The sequence below is a fragment of the Prionailurus bengalensis genome, chromosome A1 (genome assembly GCF_016509475.1).
Source record: "Prionailurus bengalensis isolate Pbe53 chromosome A1, Fcat_Pben_1.1_paternal_pri, whole genome shotgun sequence".
Classification (NCBI taxonomy): domain Eukaryota; kingdom Metazoa; phylum Chordata; class Mammalia; order Carnivora; family Felidae; genus Prionailurus; species Prionailurus bengalensis.
Window position 1 is genome coordinate 214,377,556 of NC_057343.1, and position 22,121 is coordinate 214,399,676.

Here is a 22,121-nt window from a genome sequence, read left to right on the forward strand (position 1 = left end):
ATCAACAATAGCCAAATTATGGAAAGAGCCCAAATGTCAAAGACTAATGAATGGATTAAGAATATGTGGAATACTACTCGGTGATGAAAAAGAATGAAATCTTGCCATTTGCAACAACGTGGAGGGAACTAGAGTGTATTATGCTAAGCGAAATTAGTCAGAGAAAGATATCATATGATTTCACTTATATGTGGAATTCGAGAAACTCAACAGATGAACACAGGGGAAGGGAAGGAAAAATATGATAAAAACAGAGAGGGAGGCAAACCATAGAAGACCCTTAAATACAGAGAACAAACTGAGGACTGCTGGAGGGGAGGTGGGAGGGGGGATGGATTAAATGTGCAATGGGTGATGGGCGTTAGAGGGCACTCTTTGGGATGAGCACTGGGTGTCATATGTAAGAAATGAATCACTGGGTTCTACCCCTGAAGCCAAGACTACACTTTATGTTAACTAACTTCAATTTAAATAATAAATAAATAAATAAATAAATAAATAAATAAATAAATGACAGGTGGCAAATAGGAGAAAAAGAGTAAGAAAAGTAACGTTTTGATCCAGGAAGCCTAGATTGAACATCAAAATAATACAATTCTAAGGAGCGCCTGGGTGGCTCAGTTGGTTAAGTGTCCGACTTCGGCTCAGGTCATGATCTCATGGTTCATGAGATGGAGCCCCGTATCGGGCTCTGTGCTGACAGCTCGGAGCCTGGAGCCTGCTTTGGATTCTGTGCCTCCCTCTCTCTCTGCCCCTCCCCTGCTTGTGCTCTGTCTCTCTCTCTCTCTCTCTCTCTCTCTCTCTCTCTCTCTCACTCTCTCAAAAATAAGTAAACATTAACAGTTTTTTTAAATAAAATAATTTTTTAAAATGTTAAAATATTGGGAGCAAAAGGAAAATTCTAAAATTTTTCAGGAAAAAAAATAACAGATAACAAACAACAGGTCAAGAATCCAAATCAATTCAGCTTCCTAGTAGCAGCAGTGGAATTTAGAAGACAATCCTTCAAATCTTGAGGGAAAACGATTTCCAACCTAGAATTCCATAATAATGTATAAGGGAAGAATGAAGACATTTTCAGTCATGAAAGGTATCAAGCTTTAGCTCTCATCCACCCTTTCTGAGAAACTCCTGGAGGATGTGCTCACCAAAACAAGAGAATAAGTCAAGAAAGACGAACACATAGAGATCTAGACAGAGAGAGATAGGGAGGCAATGGGAGATACAGGGGGGTGTTGGGGAAAGAATCCAGACTGACAGCTGCGCAAACTGCTTAGATAATAACCAAACCGGAAAATTTCAGGGGGCTTAAAATAGAGTTGATAGATGATTTAGTTATAAGCTCGTAGGACACTAAGCAAACAATCAAAAACAGACTTTTTTTTAGCCCAAGGAAAACCAGAGCAATAAAGGAAATATCATTGTAATAGCCTATATGGGCCAACTACAAATAGCATTTAGAAGGCAATAATGATATGACACTGAATGCGGAGCTAACCAAAAATTTTCACACAGCCATTTGAAGGATGGCTGCAAGGAAAACCTTGAGTGTGTGGTGAACACACAGTAGAAGAGAACCAAACTAACATCTTCCACTGGGATGGCAAGAGAGAAAAACAAAAACTGAAATAATCAAAGTAACCTGTTTTCTGGAGGTCTGAAGCCAAATACCAACAGAAATAGCTGCAAGGGTTGAAAATACTTTCCTCTGGATAAAACACCTCGGAATAAATCTAACCAAAGAGGTGAAAAATCTATACACTGAAAACTATAGAAAGCTTATGAAAGAAGTTGAAGAAGACACAACAAAATGATAAAATATCCCATGCTCCTGGATAAGAAGAATAAATATTGTTATTATGTCAATACTAACCAAAGCAATCTACATCAATGCAATCCCTATCAAAATAACACCAGCATGTTCACAGAGCTAGAACAAACAATCCTAAAATGTGTATGGAACCAGGGAAGATCCCGAATAGCCAAAGCGATTTTGCAAAAGAAAACCAAAGCAGGAGGCATCACAATCCCAGACTTCAAGCTGTATTACAAAGCTATAATCATCAAAACAGTATGGTACTGGCACAAAAACAGACACTCAGATCAATGGAACAGAATAGAGAACCCAGAAATGGACCCACAAACATATGGCCAACTAATCTCTGATAAATCAGGAAAGAATATGCAATGGAATAAAGATGGTCTCTTCAGCAAGTGGTGCTGGGAAAACTGGACAGAGACATGCAAAAGAATGAACCTGGACCACTTTCTTATACCATACACAAAAACAAACTCAAAATGGATGAAAGACCTAAATGTAAGACAGGAAGCCATCAAAATCCTCGAGGAGAAAGCAGGCAAAAACCTCTTTGACCTCGGCCGCACCAACTTCTTACTCAACACGTCTCCAGAAGTAGGGAAAGAAAAGCAAAAATGAACCAAAATGAAAAGCTTCTGCACAACGAAGGAAACAATCAGCAAAACTAAAAGGCAACCAACAGAATGGGAGAAGATATTTGCAAACGACATATTAGATAAAGGGTTAGTATCCAAAATCTATAAAGCACTTATCAAATTCAACACCCAAAAACCAAGTAATCCAGTGAAGAAATGGGCGAAAGACATGGATACTCCTCCAAAGGGGACATCCAGATGGCCAAGAGACACATGAAAAAATGCTCAACATCACTCAGCATCAGGGAAATACAAATCAAAACCACAGTGAGATACCACCTCACACCTGTCAGAATGGCTAACATTAACAACTTGGGCAACAACAGATGTTGGCGAGGATGCGGAAAAGAGGATCTCTTTTGCACTGGCTGGTGCAGCCACTCTGGAAAACAGTAGGGAGGTTCCTCAAAAAATTAAAAATAGAACAACCCCACGACTCAGCAATTGCACTACTAGGTATTTATCCACGGGATACAGGTTTGCTGTTTCAAAGGGACACATGCACCCTAATGTTTATTGTAGCACTATCTACAATATCCAAAGTATGGAAAGAGCCCAAATGTCCATCAATGGATGAATGGATAAAGAAGATGTGGTACATATATACAATGGAGTATTACTCGGCAATTAAAAAGAATGAAATCTTGCCATTTGCAACTACATGGATGGAACTAGAGGGTATTATGCTAAGAGAAATTAGTCAGACAAAGACATAGGACTTCATTCATGTGAGAACTTTAAGATACAAAACAGATGAACATAAGGGAAGGGAAGCAAAAATAATATAAAAACAGGGAGGGGGACAAAACATAAGAGACTTAAATATGAAGAACAAAGGGTTACTGGAGGGGTTGTGGGAGGGGATGGGCTAAATGAGTAAGGGGCATTAAGGAATCTACTCCTGAAATCAGTGTTGCACTATATGCTAACTAACTTGGATATAAATTTTAAAAAACAAATTAAATTAAAAATAAATAAATAAATTGTGTGTGTGTGTGTGTATGTGTGTGTGTGTGTGTGTGTGTGTGTGTGTAGACTGAGGAAGGTTACATAAATAAATTCACAGGTAACATCTGTAAAAAATATGAAATTAAAAATTCACTAGTATGGGAAGTTATGGCTAATATTTCTTTTGAAATTAGCATCATGGAAGGCAACCACTTGTTTCTTTTCTCAGGGAAAGAATTTGGGGATAGAAAAAGCTGCTGATTTGATCAAATACTGTTTTTGCTTCAACCAATATATTTGCCAGCAACAAAAATAAAAGGAAAAGAAAAGAAAAAGCTTTCCTCTGGGAAGTGAGAAATGGGAAATACAAGATAGGAAATTCTTGTTCCTAATAAGGCTTGTGTAATCTTACATTTTTTTAAAGTTTATTTATTTATTTTGAGAGAGAGAGAGAGAGAGAGAGAGAGAGAAAGTACAGAGAGAGGGAAGGAGAGAGAATCCCAAGCAGGCTCTGCACTGTCAGCATGGAGCTGGATGCAAGGCTCAAGCTCACAAACTGTGAGATCATGACCTGAGCCAAAGTGAGACGCTTAACCCACTGAGCCACCCAAACGTCCAATCTTCTGACTTTTTAAACTATGTAACTGTGTAACTAACTCCCATAAGATTAATATTTTTAAAAAATACTTCTTTCTGGCTGTTCCTACACTATACAACAATGGGTTTCATTTGCAAAACAGAGATTGCACTTTTATTTTTGTTGTTCACAAAGTTCCATCTACTCCAAAGGCTTTCAGAATTTCAACACTACAACTTACAATGCTTCTTTCTTCCCCTGCTGTGTGTTAGTTATTTTACACTTAACATGCATTCTTTGCTCAAAAATTCTGCTGACCCACCACTTGGTCATTTACCCCAGGCTAATTCTAAAAATAAACGGCTCTTGTACTGATTAAATACTGTTATCTCTACAGTTGTTATGCAGCCCCAGAGTAATGACATATTAATAACTAAAAGGATAAAACTATAGTTCTTCACACAAAAATGTGTGTGTGTAAGACTTCTCGTTCTGCATCTCATAACATGTATAGACAAAACAACTGCTAGCCTCTATTGCTTGAAAAAATCTTTATTTTTAAACTAGCCTTTTTGAAACTAAATTTATTGCTGAGTATAGAATATGAGGGCAGTAGTAGGCGTTAGAATTGAATCAGTTTTAAATAAAGATCATTATTTTTTATGAATATTTACTCAGGTGTGTGTATCTTGGTGATGATATATGTTGGTTAAAGATAAAAGAGGGGGGAAATTTTTAACTATTGATTTCAATGCTAAGTCCCTAAAAGGAATGATTAATGTCCCTTCATTTTACAGTACAGCACATGACCAAATAAAATTTTAGTCATATTATTATTTGAGATGGTGGCATTATCAGTTTTTACCCATTAAGAAATTCAGACATCAGAGCGCCTGGGTGGCGCAGTCGGTTAAGCGTCCGACTTCAGCCAGGTCACGATCTCGCGGTCCGTGAGTTCGAGCCCCGCGCCAGGCTCTGGGCTGATGGCTCAGAGCCTGGAGCCTGTTTCAGATTCTGTGTCTCCCTCTCTCTCTGCCCCTCCCCCGTTCATGCTCTGTCTCTCTCTGTCCCAAAAATAAATAAAAAAGCGTTGAAAAAAAAAATTAAAAAAAAAAGAAATTCAGACATCTGTGATATGATCTTAAAGATGACTTAAGATCAGGGGCGCCTGGGTGACTCAGTCGGTTAAACCTGACTTCAACTCAGGTCATGACCTCATGGTCCATGAGTTCAAGCCCTGCATCTGGCTTTGTACTGACAGCTCAGAGCCTGGAGCCTGCTTCAGATTCTGTGTCTCCGTCTCTCTCTGCCCCTCTCCCGCTCATGTTCTCTCTCGAAAATAAATAAGCATTAAAAAAAATAATAAAGATTAATTTAAGATCAAAAAAACTGCCAAAAATGTTACTTCCAAAAGAGGGGAGAAATGGGAGACTCTCTAGTTCTCTGAGGTTTAACATGGAGTTTTCAAGGACAAAAATGTGGTCCGTCATATGTTTCATACCTGAATGAGCACAAATCCAAACCCAGGATCAGTGTGAAGAGGCCTGATTCTCATCCAACCTCACCGTTTCGGGGAGGAAATTCCACCTCAGAGAAAGTCAGTGCCATGCCCGGCCACACAGCAGCTGAGTGGAGATGCCAAAGCCAGAGCACCTGCTTCTCCTTCCAGGGTTCTTTCCCCACAGCAGGGCCTCACCCCTGCAAGGGCGATTATCATCACATACATAAAATAGTAATAACTATAATAAAACCTCGCATTTACTAAGCATTCAGTGTGTGTCTGGCACTGCTTCAGCACATCCCGTGTGTTAGTTCATTTAGCCCTCTCAGCATCCCCAAGATGGGGTGCCCCAACCACCCCTACTTGACCTGAGGAGCCCGAGGTACCGAGGTTTAGCAGCAGCCCACCTGTTTTGCCAGTGAATGCCTGAGCCAGGGCAAGTGCTCTGGGAGAAGTAAGAGTGATTAGTACTTTAACCACTTACGGAGAAGTAAGAGTGATTAGTAAAATGTCCCCAGAAAGGGGCGCCCAGGTAGCTCAGTCAGTTGAGCAGTCCAGGCCATGATTTTGGCTCAAGCCATGAACTCTCAGTCTGTGGGTCAAGCCCTGAGTTGGGCTCTGCACTGATGGCTCGGAGCCTGCTTGGGATTCTCCCCCTCACCTCTCTGCCCCTCCCCCACTTGCTCTCTCTCTGTCTCAAAATAAATAAATAACCATTCTGGGGGCACCTGGGTGGCTCAGTCAGTTAAGCTTCCGACTTCTGCTCAGGTCATGACCTCAGGGCTTGTGAGTTCAAGCCCCCCACCATGCTCTGTGCTGACAGCTCAGAGCCTGGAGCCTGCTTCAGGTTCTGTGTCTCCCCCTCTCTCTGCCCCTGCCCTGCTCACACTCTGTCTCTCTCTCAAAAATAAACATTTTTTTTAATTAAATAAACAAAAATTTTTTTAATTTTTTAAAAAGGTGCCCAAAGAGAGCTTTGTTATCAAGCAACTTTCTCTCCTGAGGGTACAGAAATGGGGGGGTGGGGGTGAAGGCTTAGGAGAGAAACTTTGGTTGTATATTTCTGAATATTTATATTTCCACCAGGTCACTGCTGGAAATGTATTTCAGAGTAAGCATGGTGGCCTTATCACCTGTAAAGCATACAGTTCAGCCCAGCAAACTTCCACTACTAAATTCAAACGTGGAACAAAAACATAGAAGCAGCAGCAAAAAGACCTGGGAACAGCTCTGAGGCTCCGGGATTTAAAATAATCGGCAGCACCAGACTGTAGCCCAAGGCCTCTGAGCCCCCAGGCCTACCAGGGCACTGGTTCCTCTCTACCCCTCGCCTCAGCCACACCATTGTGAGGCTGAGGGGCCTGTCCTCCTCTGGGCTGACCGCTCCGCTAAGCCAGGAATCGCAGGCCATGTGTACATGGCTCACCACCACCAGCATTTAGACCTTCAGGGCTTTGGCAGCATAGACACCTAGGCGGATCGCGGCCCGCGCCCTCAGGGTAACACGCCCCCGATTCCCAGCCCTTCCTGGCCTCGAAAGCCAGGCCCTGGAAACGCCTGGCCCTCGAAAGTCAAGAGCTGAAAAACCAGGTTCCGAAGAACAGAGGAACCCGAGGTCTGCAGGGGTTTGCGGTAACCTGGGGACAGGGAGAGGGGAAAGAAGTAAACGTGGGTTTCTCCGCCGGGCGTGGCGAGTCCGCAGCGGTTGGACATAAGTGCCCTTTTTCATAATCAGCGAAACCGGCGCCCCGCCTGCTTGTCTGGCAGGGATTCGGCGCAGACAGACTGGAGTTCAACGCTCAAAACTTGGCGGTGCATCCCCACTGTCAACACCTCCCATCTCCTCCCTCTAAAGAGAGCGTTCACTCCGGAGTCGAGTCCGAGTGGCCAACCTGGGAAAAAGGGATTGCCACAGCGCCATCCTCCGTGGAGCCTCTGCCCACTCTCACCTGTTCCTGAGGCCCCAGCTTCCGGTTGCGCTGTGTCCCACGGCCAGCGTCCAGGCGCCTGGCCTTGCCAAATCGTGGGCTAGCCCTGTGTTTGGCTCAGCCCTTCTCCCCTTTAGCTTCCCCGCGTGGGGTCGTGGGGTCGTGGGGTTGTGGGGTCGTGGGCAGCTTTGCCCGGACTGCACCACTGACAATCCAGGAGCGTGCGCGCCGAGGGGGAGCAGAGGTGGGATTCCCTGAGCACCGTGCACCCCAAACCTGACACCCGGAAGGAGGGAACCGCACTTTACTGGGACCTCAGCCCACCTTCACGCAGCCTACGCTGCTGTAAAAGGGGCCTTATTGGGGGCATCTGCAATTAGGTATCCGCGACCACCCGCTTCTCCACCCGCTCGCTGTAGCCATAGCCGCCATCCTCAACCTTGAGCTTTGTTCAGTTAGGTGGCTGTTCAAACCTCCACAGACCCGGGGAGAAAACTTGGTGGGGTACACTTGGAAAAGCAGCACAGCGCCCGCTTCTCCAGTGCTCTCTCGCGCAAAGCCTCAGTCAGGACGCTTTAGAGACCGCGATTTCGAACGCACCGGGGGTGGGGGTGTTAAGTGAACCTGAGTCCAGACACAACGAGGCATTCTTGGTGGAAACCGCAGGAGCTCGTTTATAAGGGGCACAGAAGAAATGAGAAGGGCGAAACAATGACCCTTTAAAAGAAAGCTGGGATTTGTGGAAGGAGCAGCCAGGAAAACCGGACAACCAAGCTAGCCAAATAGCGGCGAGCCAGCAGTGAGTCCGCATACGCTTCCGCACTAGTGGGGGGCGACACGTCGGTAAACGACTGGGCAACAAGTTCTTTCGGCCTTGAGACGTTTTCAGACCATGTTTGGAGCAGGGCATCGGAGTGCGCCCCCAATCACTAGACTGGCGCTGGTGAAGGGGGAGGGAGGAAGAAAAGCCCAAGCGGTTCGACAGCACCTGTCGGACCTGGTCAAGCGGGAGCTGCAGGCTCAGACGCCCCTCCCCCAGGCCCTCTACATTCACCCCGAGATCTGGAAGGGCGATAGTCAAAGGTTGTCGCAGCCAAACAGCGCACGCCCCGGCGAATCCCCGTGTGCGCGATCTCCCCCTGTCCTCTGTGCAGCAGTGAGTAGTGGACTCCGCAGAGGAGCGGACGGGTACGTAGGGAGAGCCGCCGAGAGCGGTAGGGTTAGGGCCGGAAGCCCGGGGCGCGCTCCTGCTCACCTCGCTCACTGGCCTGGATGTATCGCACGATGTCGTCCAGATCCAAGTCTTTGGTCTCATCGAAATTGTAGGCAGACGTATGCAAGCCCTCCTCCTGGAAGACTTCGTGGACCCCTTCGAGGGTGAAGTAGCAGTTCCGCTCCAGCTTGTCATCGCTGTAGACCAGCGCGGCGCGGCTCCACTGGTGGTGGCGAAATAGGGCGAGCATCATCTCACCCATCTTAGCGTATGCGGGTGCCACGCGCGTGAGGTGCGAGTATTCCGTGTCCTTATGCTGGAAGCCGGCGGCTAGTGCCCCTGCCGACAGCATAGGCAGGTCCCAGTGCGACGCAAGCCGGGCCACCGGCGCTGCCGCGTACTCGCACACCGGCCCCAAGATGAGATCCGGCTTGGCGCCGCGTGCCGCCGCCACGCGGTCCACCAAGCTGAAAAGTGCGCGGTTGCCGCAGTCCGAGTCTTCGTAAGCCACATGGAAGCGAGTGCCGGGTGGCAGAAGCCGCCTCTCGGTCCCGTTGCCCTCCACGCTGCGCAACGCGTATTCGATGGCCGGCCGCACCCGGGCCAGGGAGAACAGGTAGGAGTCGTCCTGGGGTAACAATACCAGCACCTCGATCTTCTGCGGCGGCAGCGCCTCTCTCTCCTGGCGCCCTCCGCCGGGGCTGGCGCCCTCGCCGCCACCGCCACCGGTGCTGCCGACCAGCAACGCCCAGACAAGCAAGACGCACTCGGAGAAAGTGAGCACCAGCAGGGACGGCATCGTGCCGCAGGAAAGCGCTTGCCCTCGCTGCCGACTCGCCCTCTGCCCCCCACCCACCCTTCCTCTTTCCTCCCCACTCTTCTCTGCGAGGTCCCTGCGCCCCCTTGGGCGCTCTAAGAAAATAGAATATCCCTTTCACTAACTTAACAAAAGACAGAGAGGAAGAGTCCTTTGCAATGTCACTCGTTTAAAAAAGGGAGAGAGAGAGAGAAGGAAGAAAAAGTTCACCGCGTGTAAACCTGTACGCCTGTAATATATATATATATACTTATAAATAAATATATATATATTTGCCCTCCCTTTATATATACTATTTTACTTAGAGGTGGCTTCTTATTTGGGCGTTGCTAAGATTGCTTTTGAAAGCGTATTTGTAAAAAACAAAACAAAACAAAACAAAAAAAGGAAAGAAAAGAAAAAAAAAGTTAGACTTGTCCAAGTGCTTGTAATTGACGGTGCATCTCCCCCGCATTTGATCTCATTGATTAGCGCCGGTTCCTGGATCCATAGTCCGCGTTTAAATAGCGTGGCAGCGGCGGAGCGTGTTACCACACAGGGCGCTCCGAGGCTGGGCTTGTATTTCCAGCGGGTGGGGGGGGTGGGGGTGGGGAGTGATGGGGGCTGGGCTGGGGGAGCCTCTCATTAACATTCTTACATCAGGGCTCCTCCCCGCACCCCTACCTTCCCACCCTTCCCGGGTCCCTAACCCCAACAGCTCCCAGCTACCCCTCGGCCTTGGCCTTAAAGCCGCAGTCGCCCTCGTCCGCACCGGTGGGAGCCCCCACCACACCGCACCACCCCTGGGGTCCCCCGCCTTACCCTGGCCGCGCACGCGGCAGCGCTTTCCCCAGCTCCAGGCTTTACACAGGGAAATGTGTTTGATAGTAAAGAAGTGCGCACAGGCACACACACACCATGCAAAAAATAACTGGATTAGAGGAAGGGGGTGGTCCTAGAAATTTGTAGTTTCGTTGCAGAACTCCGTAGGTCCCGCTCGCTCTCACCTCTTTCTCACTCCGGCCAAATTCCCTCCTGACGCGCCAACTCGGGGCGGGCACCGACCTTCCTGGTCCCTTGGCGCAAGGTCAGGGAACCAAGGTCCCAGGGCAGACGGCTCGATCGAGGACCCAGAACTCCCAGCTAGCCGAGGCGTTACTTACACCCCTCCCTACCCCGCTTTCCCCTGCTACGCGCCCGCGTCCTCCCCCTGGGCCACGCGGGTTCGCGCTGGAGTCGTAGCGTTTCCAGGATTCCAGTGTCCCCGCGCAAAGCCCCTCAGCCGGCGCGCTCCAAGCAGAAAAGCGAAACTTGTTGCTCCCAAAGGCGAGCGAAGAGTTCCGCTTCTCGAAGTGGCGAATAGTTTGAAGAGCATCTCCGAAGCGTCCTCAGGGTTTTGTTTGCCAAACCAGGTAGCTAAAGAGACCTCCCTAAATCGTCACTCGAGGGTCCCCTGGGTGCAGCAGCACCACCCTCCGCTCTAACCGCTTCTCCTCGCCAGCGCGCGACACACTGTGCTCCGGGTTCTGCACTGCCGAGAGAGGTCCTGTGTCGGAGACCTAGGCTTGCCACTGGTCACAGCCACAACGGCAGTGGGGACAAGGATGGAAACGGCGGTGAAGTCCGCGGCCAGAGGAGCCTCACGGAAGTCCGCCGCGCTTCAGGGCAGGTCCAAATGGAACTTGACCCGCTGAAAGTGACAACACGCCGAGGTCATTTGCAGTGTGAACGTGCTACATTGGACTGGGGAATTCTGATACTTAAAGGCCACAAATTAAAATAAGGTGAAAATGATTTTAAATGGGCTTTCATTAGACTGGGTGTCTGTGTCCACGAATTTCTATTAGTCTTAGACCAACGCCCTCTTTCGGCAGAAACTTGCAGCCGACTGACTGCTATCGCCGGTGCCACCGTCCCAGGCGCTGCATTTGGTTGGTTTGTTGTTGGTAGTTCTTTTCTTTTCTTTCTTTGTCCTTTCTTTCTTTTTTTTTTTTTCTTTTAAACACGGAGGCCCCAAACAGCAATCGCTCTTATTTGTGACGGTGAAAAGGCAAACTGGATTTAAGGAGACGTGGCAACTTCAAGTAACAGCGCTTGTTGCCATTTAAAGCACCTCCTTAACGCTCTTTCTGGCACCGGAAGTGTGATTATGGATAACATTTCACTCTCTGGGTCATTTAGATTTCAGATTATGCACCATGATCCCTAAAACTTCCAAGTAGGACCTTCCAACCCCTGCATGAACTCTCATTTATTTAATCAGAGCTGCAAATCAGCAGCAAAAGAGGCATCTGTATAAAATTTTAATTCCACAAAGAGGTAATTCGCACATACTGGAAATTAGATTTAGCACTTCACAGCAATTAAATCCTCCCTGAACTCCTGGGAAGAAAGAGGATGGAAGGAAGAGGGAGGGAGGGAGGGAGGGAAGGAAGGAAGGAAGGAAAGAAAAAAAGAAAGAGAAAGAAAGAAAGAAAAAAGAGAACACGACTATATCACGAATTCCTTGGGTCTTAAATGGATTTTGAAACTGGTTGCCAGGAGACGTGAAGGAACCAAGGTTTCCTATTACTGCTTTCTGTGCCCTGCGTCTGGGGAACACCAGCCAATGGCGATATGATTCTGCACACTATGTGGTGTGGGTTTATTAGGAGAGTCTGGGGTTTCAGTGGCACCGGGTGTGAAGGCCTCTGCCCCACCGGCACCAAGGGTCACGCCCAGGGCAGTACGTTTGCGTTTGGGTGAGTATCATAGTCTCCCAGGGGCCTTTGGATCAGAGCTCTCAACTTCCAGCCTGTTACTCAAGGACACCGAGAAACCAACCTGTGGAAAGGAAGAGCCCCCAAACTAGACAGCAGAACCAGAACAACCAGCATTACTGCCCATGCTGGTGTTCAAAGCACCCCTTAAAATTTTTCAATGAGCAGAAATTAGGATTTTTTTAAATTGAGGTATAATTAATACATAACATTATATTAGTCTTGTAATATGTATTATGTTGTATAATTTATATACAACATGATTCCATATTTTTATATAATGGGAAATGGTCACCACAATAAGTCTAGTTAACTTCCATCACCATGCATAGTTGCAAAAATGTTTTTCTTGTAATGAGAACTTTTTTTTTTAATTTTTTTTTCAACGCTTTTTTATTTATTTTTGGGACAGAAAGAGACAGAGCATGAACGGGGGAGGGGCAGAGAGAGAGGGAGACACAGAATCTGAAACAGGCTCCAGGCTCTGAGCCATCAGCCCAGAGCCTGGCGCGGGGCTCGAACTCACTGACCGCGAGATCGTGACCTGGCTGAAGTCGGACGCTTAACCGACTGTGCCACCCAGGCGCCCCGAGAACTTTTAAGATCTCTTTGCATCTTTCAAATATGCAATGCAGTCTTAACTGTAGTCAACATGCTATACATTACCTCCCCAGGACTTATTTATTTTATAGAAATTATGATTTTTATTTTTTTTAATGTTTATTTACTCTTGAGAGATGAAGAGAGATGGCATGAGTGGGGGAGGAACAGAGAAAGAGGGAGACACAGAATCTGAAGCAGGCTCCAGGCTCCAAACTGTCAGCACAGAGCCTGATGGGGGTTCAAACCCATGAACCACTAGATCATGACCTGAGCCGAAGTCAGATACAACTGAATGAACCACCCAGGCACCCCCTTGAAATTAGGATATTTGAAGAAAAATCTTTAATTGAAAATATGCACATCATAGGAAACCCCATCAAGTAATTTAAGTATATGAATTGTAATATTACAAGTTTACTTTCCATCAAATTAAAATTTTTCCAAATAGCTGGAAGTCTGTGAATATCTTGACTATCATGAAGTTCTCCAATCTTAGGACTAGAAAAGATTTTAGAAGTCACGCAGCCTGACACCTTTCATTCATTAAGGCCAAAGAATAGAAAATACATACTTAAATATATCTTCATCCCTGAGATTGAATTAGAAATAAGCATTACCACCTATTATACCATCTAAAAAAGGTTTGGAAACAAAGCTAATTTTCATTAAATAATAACAGTCTTTGTATAAAAATTTTATTTTATATGTGGCTAAGTTTTGAAGATATACAGCACACTAAGATAATTATTAATAGGTTATAATAGAATTTTTTGCAGCATTATAATCATAAAAGTGAATCAAACCAAGAAGAGAGGGGAAAAGAAAACAAATAGAAATAACTCATCCCTCAGACTCAGTTTTTAAATACTGTTCCTTTTAATTCTGAAAAACACTGATATGGGGGGGGGAGGAAGATTGCTAACCTTTTCACTTAGTACATTATGGCTACAATTGCTGAATGAAAACAAAAGAAAGTTACAGGGAAGTCCTGGAAAATAAAAGAAAATTACCCAAATGAAAGGCAATGTTAGCTCTAAACATGATTATTACAGAAACTAATAGACTTTTTATAGGATTTAGAAATGTTTTCATCCATATCCACAAACTATATTTTTTTAACTTTAAAATAAAGTGGCCAGTTTTCTATATTCAATTGTTTGGTTGCCAGCTCTTTGAAATGAAAGCAGTGTCTATATGTTAATTCCTCTACCACCAGGAAAGACAGCATTATCTAAGGAACCTCAACATGTAATTCTTTGAAATGTGTTAGAAATGCTATAAGGAAATTTTCTCCACCAGTTTTAATCGTCTGTATGATCTTCTCCCTCACAATCCCCATGGCAATCTCTAAAGCAAGAGCCCTTCCAGATTTTCGCAGAGAACATCTCCCTTGTGAAGCCAGCCCTGAGGTCACATTAAAGAATATTCCTGTGAAGCCTTCAGCCCACAAAGAAAATACCTTCTGGGGACAGAATTGTTGAAAACACACTTCCCCCTAGAGGCAGAAAAGATGAAAGAATATTACACACAATTCACAACATTTCTGTAATTTAATGAGTTTTGTATTGAGGTTTTATTTTTAACATATATTTGATGTTTTAGAGGGAACCATTCAAGACATGGGAGGGAAATCGGTGAATGCCAAAAAATTAAATTAAAACTTTGCCTCTGGGTTTTAGCTTTCTTTAGCAGGGACCCTATTCATTGATTGACCCTTTTTCTTCTATTATACAAATCTAGGATTTTTTCCAGCACTATAAATAATAGCAATTACATATTTTTTCTATTTAAATTTATGATTCAATTTCATCAGAAACTGCAGTGAAAGGTGGCCTTGAGGGATTCTTTTGAAAACACAGCTCTAACAGATTTTCTTCCTTATGGTCAGATTTGTTTCTAAATTACTGTCAGGTTTCCATTAACTACAGATTTCCATTAACTACATTCTGTTTTCACTTCTTTGAAGATGTCCTGAGACAAAGTGACGTTAAAAAGACTTCTGAAAAACATACAACTAGTCTGATTTAACCTGAGTACTGACATGTTTCCTAGGATTTGCAAGCCACATGAAGAATTCTCCTATCATTGATTTAGAGGTAAGTTATTTAATGTAGAGTATCTCATTCACAAAAAACAGCGTATATGCCTCAGCTTCATGCATACCAATACTGACTATATTCTGTTGGTATAATTACTTGTACATTGCATTGAATTATTCCAGAAAGGATTTTTGAAAGCACATAAAAATATAAAGTGGAAATTTGGAAAAATGTCCTTAGGGCAAAATCCACAGCCATTGGGTCCTCCTCTCTTGGATTGTGCTATTCCTTTAAGCCTTTACTAACAGCCACAAACCTCAGCAACATCCACCTCTCCCCTCTGAGCTTCCACCGTGCTCCTCAGGGTTATGAGCACACTCAGTTTTACTTCCATTTCCAGGGAGGCACATCAGGGCTGGGATCCAGGCTTCAGAGTGGCATCCTGGGAAGCCAGCACATGCGTAGAACCCTCACAGCACGTCAGTAGGCTATCACCTCACCTCCTTGGCCAGTTTCCCCACTTGCCCCAATTTTCTTGCTTCTAAAATGGAGAAAATAATATTGTTCTGGTGTTGGGGTCCCTGGGTGGCTCAGTCCATTAACCATTGGACTCTTGATTTCAGCTCAGGTCATGATCTCAAGATAGTGAGATCGAGCCCCACCTCAGGCTCTGTGCTGACAGTGCGGAGCCTGCTTGGGAGTCTTTTGCCCCCTTTCTCTCTGTCCCTCCCCCCCAAAATAAATAAATAAACATTAATATATATATATATTAAAAAATAAATAATAAAATAAAATAAAAATATATATATTGTAGTATATATACTGTAAATATATATGTATTTATATATATTTATATTTTTATATATAAATATTATGTTTTTATATATTTTTTATATTATATTTTTATATATAAACAATATATCTATAGGTAGATAGATAGATAGAGTTGTAGGAGTAAGGATCAGAAAAAATAGATGCAGTCCTTTGTATGCAGGAGGAAATTAATAAATGGCAGCTCTCATTATTAAATTCCTTTCAATGCCTGGTAAAAAGTACTACACCAAATAAGTGTTCAATAAATGTTTATGGAATGAAGGAATTAATTCAAAACCCCAAATGGTGTGGCTTATGTGTAACTTGCTTAGAACTATCTATTGCCTCATCACAACAGACCTCACTTAATAATGTTTATTTGGTGACAGTGGCTTCCCTAGGGGGAAACGCTTTTGGCAATCACTGTGATATTGGCCCTGGATGTCCAACCTCAGATATTTCCTGGTAAGCTTGAGACAAGAGCTAGTTCAATATTCTTCCTTCTGCACAGTGGAGCAAAGAGAGCAGGCACTGATGTTTGCCACCCACAGCTGCCCTTAACATCTAAAAGCCTCCAGAAATCCAGGCTGCCTCCAACCTCAGAGAACTAACAGGAACAAGGGAGACAGGGATACATCACAGAGGGATTTCTTTAAAAAGAGAAAAAAATAGAAGCAGTTGCTCAAAGGGGCAGGACTTTGAGGATGGGGAAGCAATAGAAAGATTATATGGAAGTACAAAGAGGATTGTGCTGCAAGGAACGTATTTATAGATTGTGTACATTATAATAAATAATGAGAAAAGAATAGAATGGTATCCTAATGTACTAAAAACCCAGGTAATAAAAGTATCAGGCCCAGGGCTTAATGCTCTTGTCCAATTCAGCAAACCTTTCAAAATCCCTATAGTGTATCAAGGATAATGGTGTTCTATAGCTTAAACCTATCATATCAGACAGTCATTTGTTTTATTTGGGGATATGATTTGACCCAAGTTATACTTAAATCTATGCACTAGCAATCACATTATAATGGCCGAATATGCTATGTTTAGGAGAAACGTTATAAGGACAAAATTATACCAAATTTCAAAAACATAAATATAATTTTCCTGGTGTTATTACATTACAGTGTCGAACAGTTTGTACTCTAAATTAACAAACATTAACCTATTAGAATATAAACTGCATGAGGGCTGTGATTTTTTTCTTTAATCCTGCACCATTGATAAATCCAAAGAATACAAATTTCCCATAAAACAGAATTTCGAAGAGAAATAGTAAAGTAATGAAAGGAAAAAAGAGATAATTCAAAGAGAAATTCGCTCATAGATACAAACTCACATATGTATAAACTTCTAAATTCATAATTTTCAGAACATTCAGATATGACCATATTGGATTTCTGAGTATACAAATAATCTTATAAGCTAAAAATCCTAAATCTCAATTTTAAGAGGTCTCAACACACTGGTACACCAGCATCTCATCACTCGTGCTCAATTCTTGATTATTTTCTTGCCAGTGAGAAAAATGCAGTATCCTAAAAGAAATCAGCTCATTATCTTTTGTAATGCTATGAACTGGAATTTAAGGTCGATGAGGAACATTTCTGTCACACTAATGCGCAATGCCGTGAGATGCAATTTTTTATTTCTTTCCAGCAAGTACATTCCACTAGGTATTAAATCTTGGATAGCTGATACATAAGACTAAAATAGAATAGAATGCCATGAGGAAAACATCAGGAAAATTCTTGACATTTGCCCTCTCATACTTTTGGTGATCACGTTGTGACATCAAATTTCGCCCTGACACTAGTGGAGAAAATTGTTTCTTCAAGCTGACATTGTTACTTTTCAATTGTTGACAACTCCTTTGGCATTAAATGTTCTTCTTTCCTCTTCATCCATCCTACAAAAATATTCTCTTGTCAGCCCATATTCTCTTTTTCCTTTACTAACTGCCTGGGGGAAATAGTAAATATTATTTTAAACAGAATCCATTGCGTTGCAGACTCTTGGAAGTCTCAAAGTATGACATGGAGAAGACTTTCTACGTGGGCCACTTTCTCGTATTCAAGTGTATATTACATGTATGAATTGTCTCAAATTGCAAATCATTCATGTTGTAATAAATCATTATGGGGTTTTTTAAACCTCAGGTACAAATTTTTTAATTAATCACAACCTCAATTCCTGGCACATTCAATCTGGCACATATCGATCTGAAAGTTTCTTAATTTCTCTCCTTCATTGCTCTCTTCACATTCCTTTTACTCCATGGGATCATCTTTCTGTGTTTAATATATGCCATTGATACATCTATATTCTTGAAAAAGAGTGTTTCTCATGCATGCATGTGTTATTCCAAAATAGAAATTGTATTGTCCTATTTCTCATTTTCACAGAGAATGACATGGATAGATCTTAACTATTAGGTGAAAATTTTACATCCTTAATTTGTTTTGTTTAATTTTGTTTAATTTTTAAAACTGGTGATCTCTTTTTTTCCTAACTTTATTGAGGAATAATTCACAAACATAAGTGTACTTATTTACATTGTACAACGCCATGATGAGATAGACATATATATTGTGGAATAGTTACCAAGGTCAAGGTAATTAGTACATACATCACCTCATATAGTTAACTCTTTTTGTGTGTTTGGTGAGAATGCTTAAAATCTACTCTCAGCAAGTACTCAAGTATACAGTACTCTATTATTTTTTTTTAAGTTTATTTATTTTGAAAGAGAGAGATATATGGTTTACAAATATTTTCTCCCCTTCCATAGGCTGCCTTTTCAATTTCCTGATGGTTTCTTCGGCTGTATAGAAGTTCTTTAGTTTAATGTGCCCCACTTGTTTCTTTCAGCTTTTGTCACCTGTGCTTTTGGTGTCTTATCCAAGGAATCATTACCAAGACCAATGTCAAAGAGCTTCTTCCCTGATTTTGTCTATAATTTTTATGATTTCAGGTCTTACATGTAAGTCTTTAATTCATTTCAACTTAATTTTTTGTGAGTGGTGTAAGATACAGGTTCAATTTCATTCCTTCGCATGTAGATATGCAGTTTTCCCAATATCATATTAAAGAGAGTACCCTTTCCCCATTGTGCATTCTTGTTGCCCTTGTCAAAGATTAGTTGACTATATATGCGTGGGTCTTCTGGGCTCTCAGCTCTGACCACTGGTTTGTATGCCTGTTCTTATACCAAAACCATACTGTTTTGACTATAGTTTTGTAATATAGTTTGAAATCAGGAAGTGTGATACTTCAGCTTTGTTCTTCTTTCTCAGTATTGTTTTGGCTACTTGGGGTCTTTTAGGGTTCCATAAACAGTTTAGGATAGTATTTGTTCTTTGAAAAATTCCATTGGAATTTTTTTTAATTTTTTTTTAATGTTTATTTATTTTTGAGACTTGGAGAGACAGAGCATATATGGGGGAGGGTCAGAGAGAGAGGGAGACAGAATCGGAAGCAGGCTCCAGGCTCTGAGCTGTCAGCACAGAGCCCGACGCAGGGCTCGAACTCACGGACCGCGAGATCATGACCTGAGCCGAAGTCAGACGCTTAACCGACTGAGCCACCCAGGCGCCCCTCCATTGGAATTTTAATACAGATGGCATTGAATTTGTAGATTGCTTTCAGTAGTGTGAACATTTTAACAATATTCGTATAATCCAAGTGCATGGGGTATCTTTTCCATTTATTTGTGTCTTCTTCAATTTGTCTTATAGTTTTCAGTGCACAGGTCTTTCACTTGCCTGGTTTTTTATTGTTCTTTATGCCACCATAAATGGGATTCCTTTCTTTCTCTTTCAGATACTTCATTGTTAGCGTATAGATACCTATAACTGATTTTTATATGTTGATTACATATCCTGCAACTTTACTGAATTCATTTGTTAGTTCTAATAGTTTTTTAGTGGAGTTTTCTTTATATAGGATCATCTGATCTGCAAAACAGATACGATTACTTCTTCCTTTCCAATTTAGATGTCTTTCATTTCTTTTCCTTGCCTAATTTCCATGGCTAGGACTTCCAATATTATGGTAAATAGAAGTGGTGAGAGTGGACATCCTTTTACCTTTCCTAATCTTAAAGGAAAGGCTTTTCACTTTGCACCATTGAGTATAATATTAGCTGTGGGTTTGTCATATAATAGCCCTTATTATGTCAGTGCAGTGACAGCTCCAGCCATGGGGAAGAAGCATAGCAGTGGGGACCAGTGGGGAGTCTGGGCAGCTCCATCAGATGGTTTCTGTGTTGGTGAGGACTGCAGGTGTCCTCAATAGCAAAGGCTGCAAGGGCAGTGAGGCTTACTAGGGTTCTGCTCTCTTTTTCCTCCATGGGGTAAAATCCCTCCAAGGGGATCCTTCTTGGAGCTGAGTTGTTTTGGACAGGGGGAGGGGATGACACAGGTAAAATGTTTCCTACTCTTTTCTATGCAGCCATCCTCGGTTTCTTAGCTCTGCAGAGTTCTGCTGCTCCTTCATTGTAGTCCAGAGCTTCCCCAGAGCTGTTTTCACCAGTTTGTAGTTGTTTACTTACTGGGATTTTTGTTTGTTTTTGTGGGGGAGATGAGTGCCAAGATCTTCCAACCAGCCATGGTACTGAACTACATTATTACTTTTGAATGTTGCATAGTATTCCATAATATTTCACTTATTTATCCTCCTAGCTTTCAACTAGTGTTAATTCTCTGCTGCCAGAAACTGCTCTGATGAAGATGGTCATCTGTGTCCCCTAGAGAGTTTCCCTAGGGCATTTGTTGCCGGGTCAGAGGTGTATGTGTTTGTATTTATTATGGCCAGATTACTCTGCAGTATGGCAGCATCAGTTTACGTCCCCACAAGCTCTACACGAGGGTTTCCTTTAGGAACGTCTTTAGGGAAAAACTTCCTAATGCCTGTTTAGTGTGTCTTCATTACCAAAAAAGAGGGCTGGACCAGTTTCCTCAGACCCTACATAACGGCAGAGTCTGTCTTCTAGATGAAAAGAGAATTTGAACAAATCCTAAACCTGACTTTTAATTGTCTGAATTAGATCACCTACCTCTTCCTGTCCAAACACCGTGGCCAAAGCAATCACATGTGAGAACTGAATAACTGACGGCCCCAAGTAAAACCCCAGTATTGTTACCAAAAGAGGGAGAAAGGATGTTGAATGACGAGAACAAGTGCTTACTAGAGCATATGTTCCTGAAACCACAGCCTTGTGGTTAGCAGGTATGACCCATCCACAACCCTAGCCCAAGCCACAACATCTCTATCCAAGATGGCTCAGGTTTCTTTCTGCATAAAAGACCACCTCAAAACTTAATGGCTTAAAACGGCACCCATTTATTTACTCATGATCCTGTATGTGAGCTCAACCGGGTGGTTCTTCTGGTATTTTGTCTAGAATTCACTCATGTGACTATAATCATCTGGCAGCTTATCTGGGGCTGGAAGATCCAAGAGGGCCTCACTCACATGCCTGGAGATCAACTGGGGCTGCCAGCTGGAATGTCTCCATTCTTATCCATGCAGCCTCTCTGACAAGATGGCCTGCATTTCTTACACAGAGCTGATAAAAGTAGGCAAGCCTCAGTGCAAGAGCACATATCCGGTCTCTGGCTTGACATTTGTTGATGTCTCACTGACCAAAGTGTGTCACATGGCCAAATCCAAAATCAACGTGGAAAGGCATCACATAGGGGGTAAGTACCAGATCCATGCTTTATTGGGAGCCATTAAAATTACAGTCTACTATCCTAGAGGACAGTTCCACAACATATTACACTAAACTTGTGTTTTCCTGAGAGTCACCTAGAAAGAGGTGGGACTCACTGGCCAAAAACTGAAACCAAGAAAGACAAACCTAGAGAAATATTTGGCTCTTCTGGGGTGAGCCAGCCCAGGAGATTGAGGAAATGCTGACATAATGGGTTCTAAGACAACACCCCTACATGGAGACTGGGGAGAAGTTCAAAGTACAAAAGAGACAATGTGACTTCGAGCTTTGTAGCACAAGGACATCTTCTGAACAGAGATTCTCAGCCATAGAAGCAATGTGTGGTAGAGAGGGCTAATTGTCCACCCAATACCCATTCTTCCCTTTGTGCTTATTAGCATAACCCCATTTTATTCAAGGCAACGATCTTCTCTAATGAAAAACTATATTGATCAGCCTCCCTCAAAACTAAGTATGGCAGTGTGAAACTAAATACGGCCAATCACACTCTGGAAAACAGTATGGCGTTTCCTCAAAAAGATAAAAATAGAACTACCCTACTATCCAGCAGTTGCACTATTAAGTATTCACCCAAAGGATACAAAAATACTGATTTGGAGGGATACATGCACCCCAATGTTTATAGCAGCATTATCTACAATAGCCAAATTATGGAAAGAGCCCAAATGCCCATCGACTGATGAATGGATTAAGAAGATGTGGTACATATAATGGAATATTACTCAGCCATCAAAAAGAATGAAATCTTGC

At 43.1% G+C, this 22,121-nt stretch overlaps 1 protein-coding gene across 2 annotated transcripts in view; it reads right to left on the reverse strand.

The window, feature by feature from the left end:
• Positions 1-11,044, reverse strand: part of NPR3 (natriuretic peptide receptor 3) — a 78,857-nt gene extending 67,813 nt beyond the window's left edge. For both annotated transcript variants that reach the window (XM_043600367.1, XM_043600359.1), the window contains exon 1: positions 8,664-11,044. In XM_043600367.1, the coding sequence (XP_043456302.1) occupies positions 8,664-9,420 (757 nt within the window). In that variant the 5' untranslated portion in view covers positions 9,421-11,044. The remainder of the gene's footprint in view (positions 1-8,663) is intronic.
• Between the last annotated feature and the right edge of the window lie 11,077 nt (positions 11,045-22,121).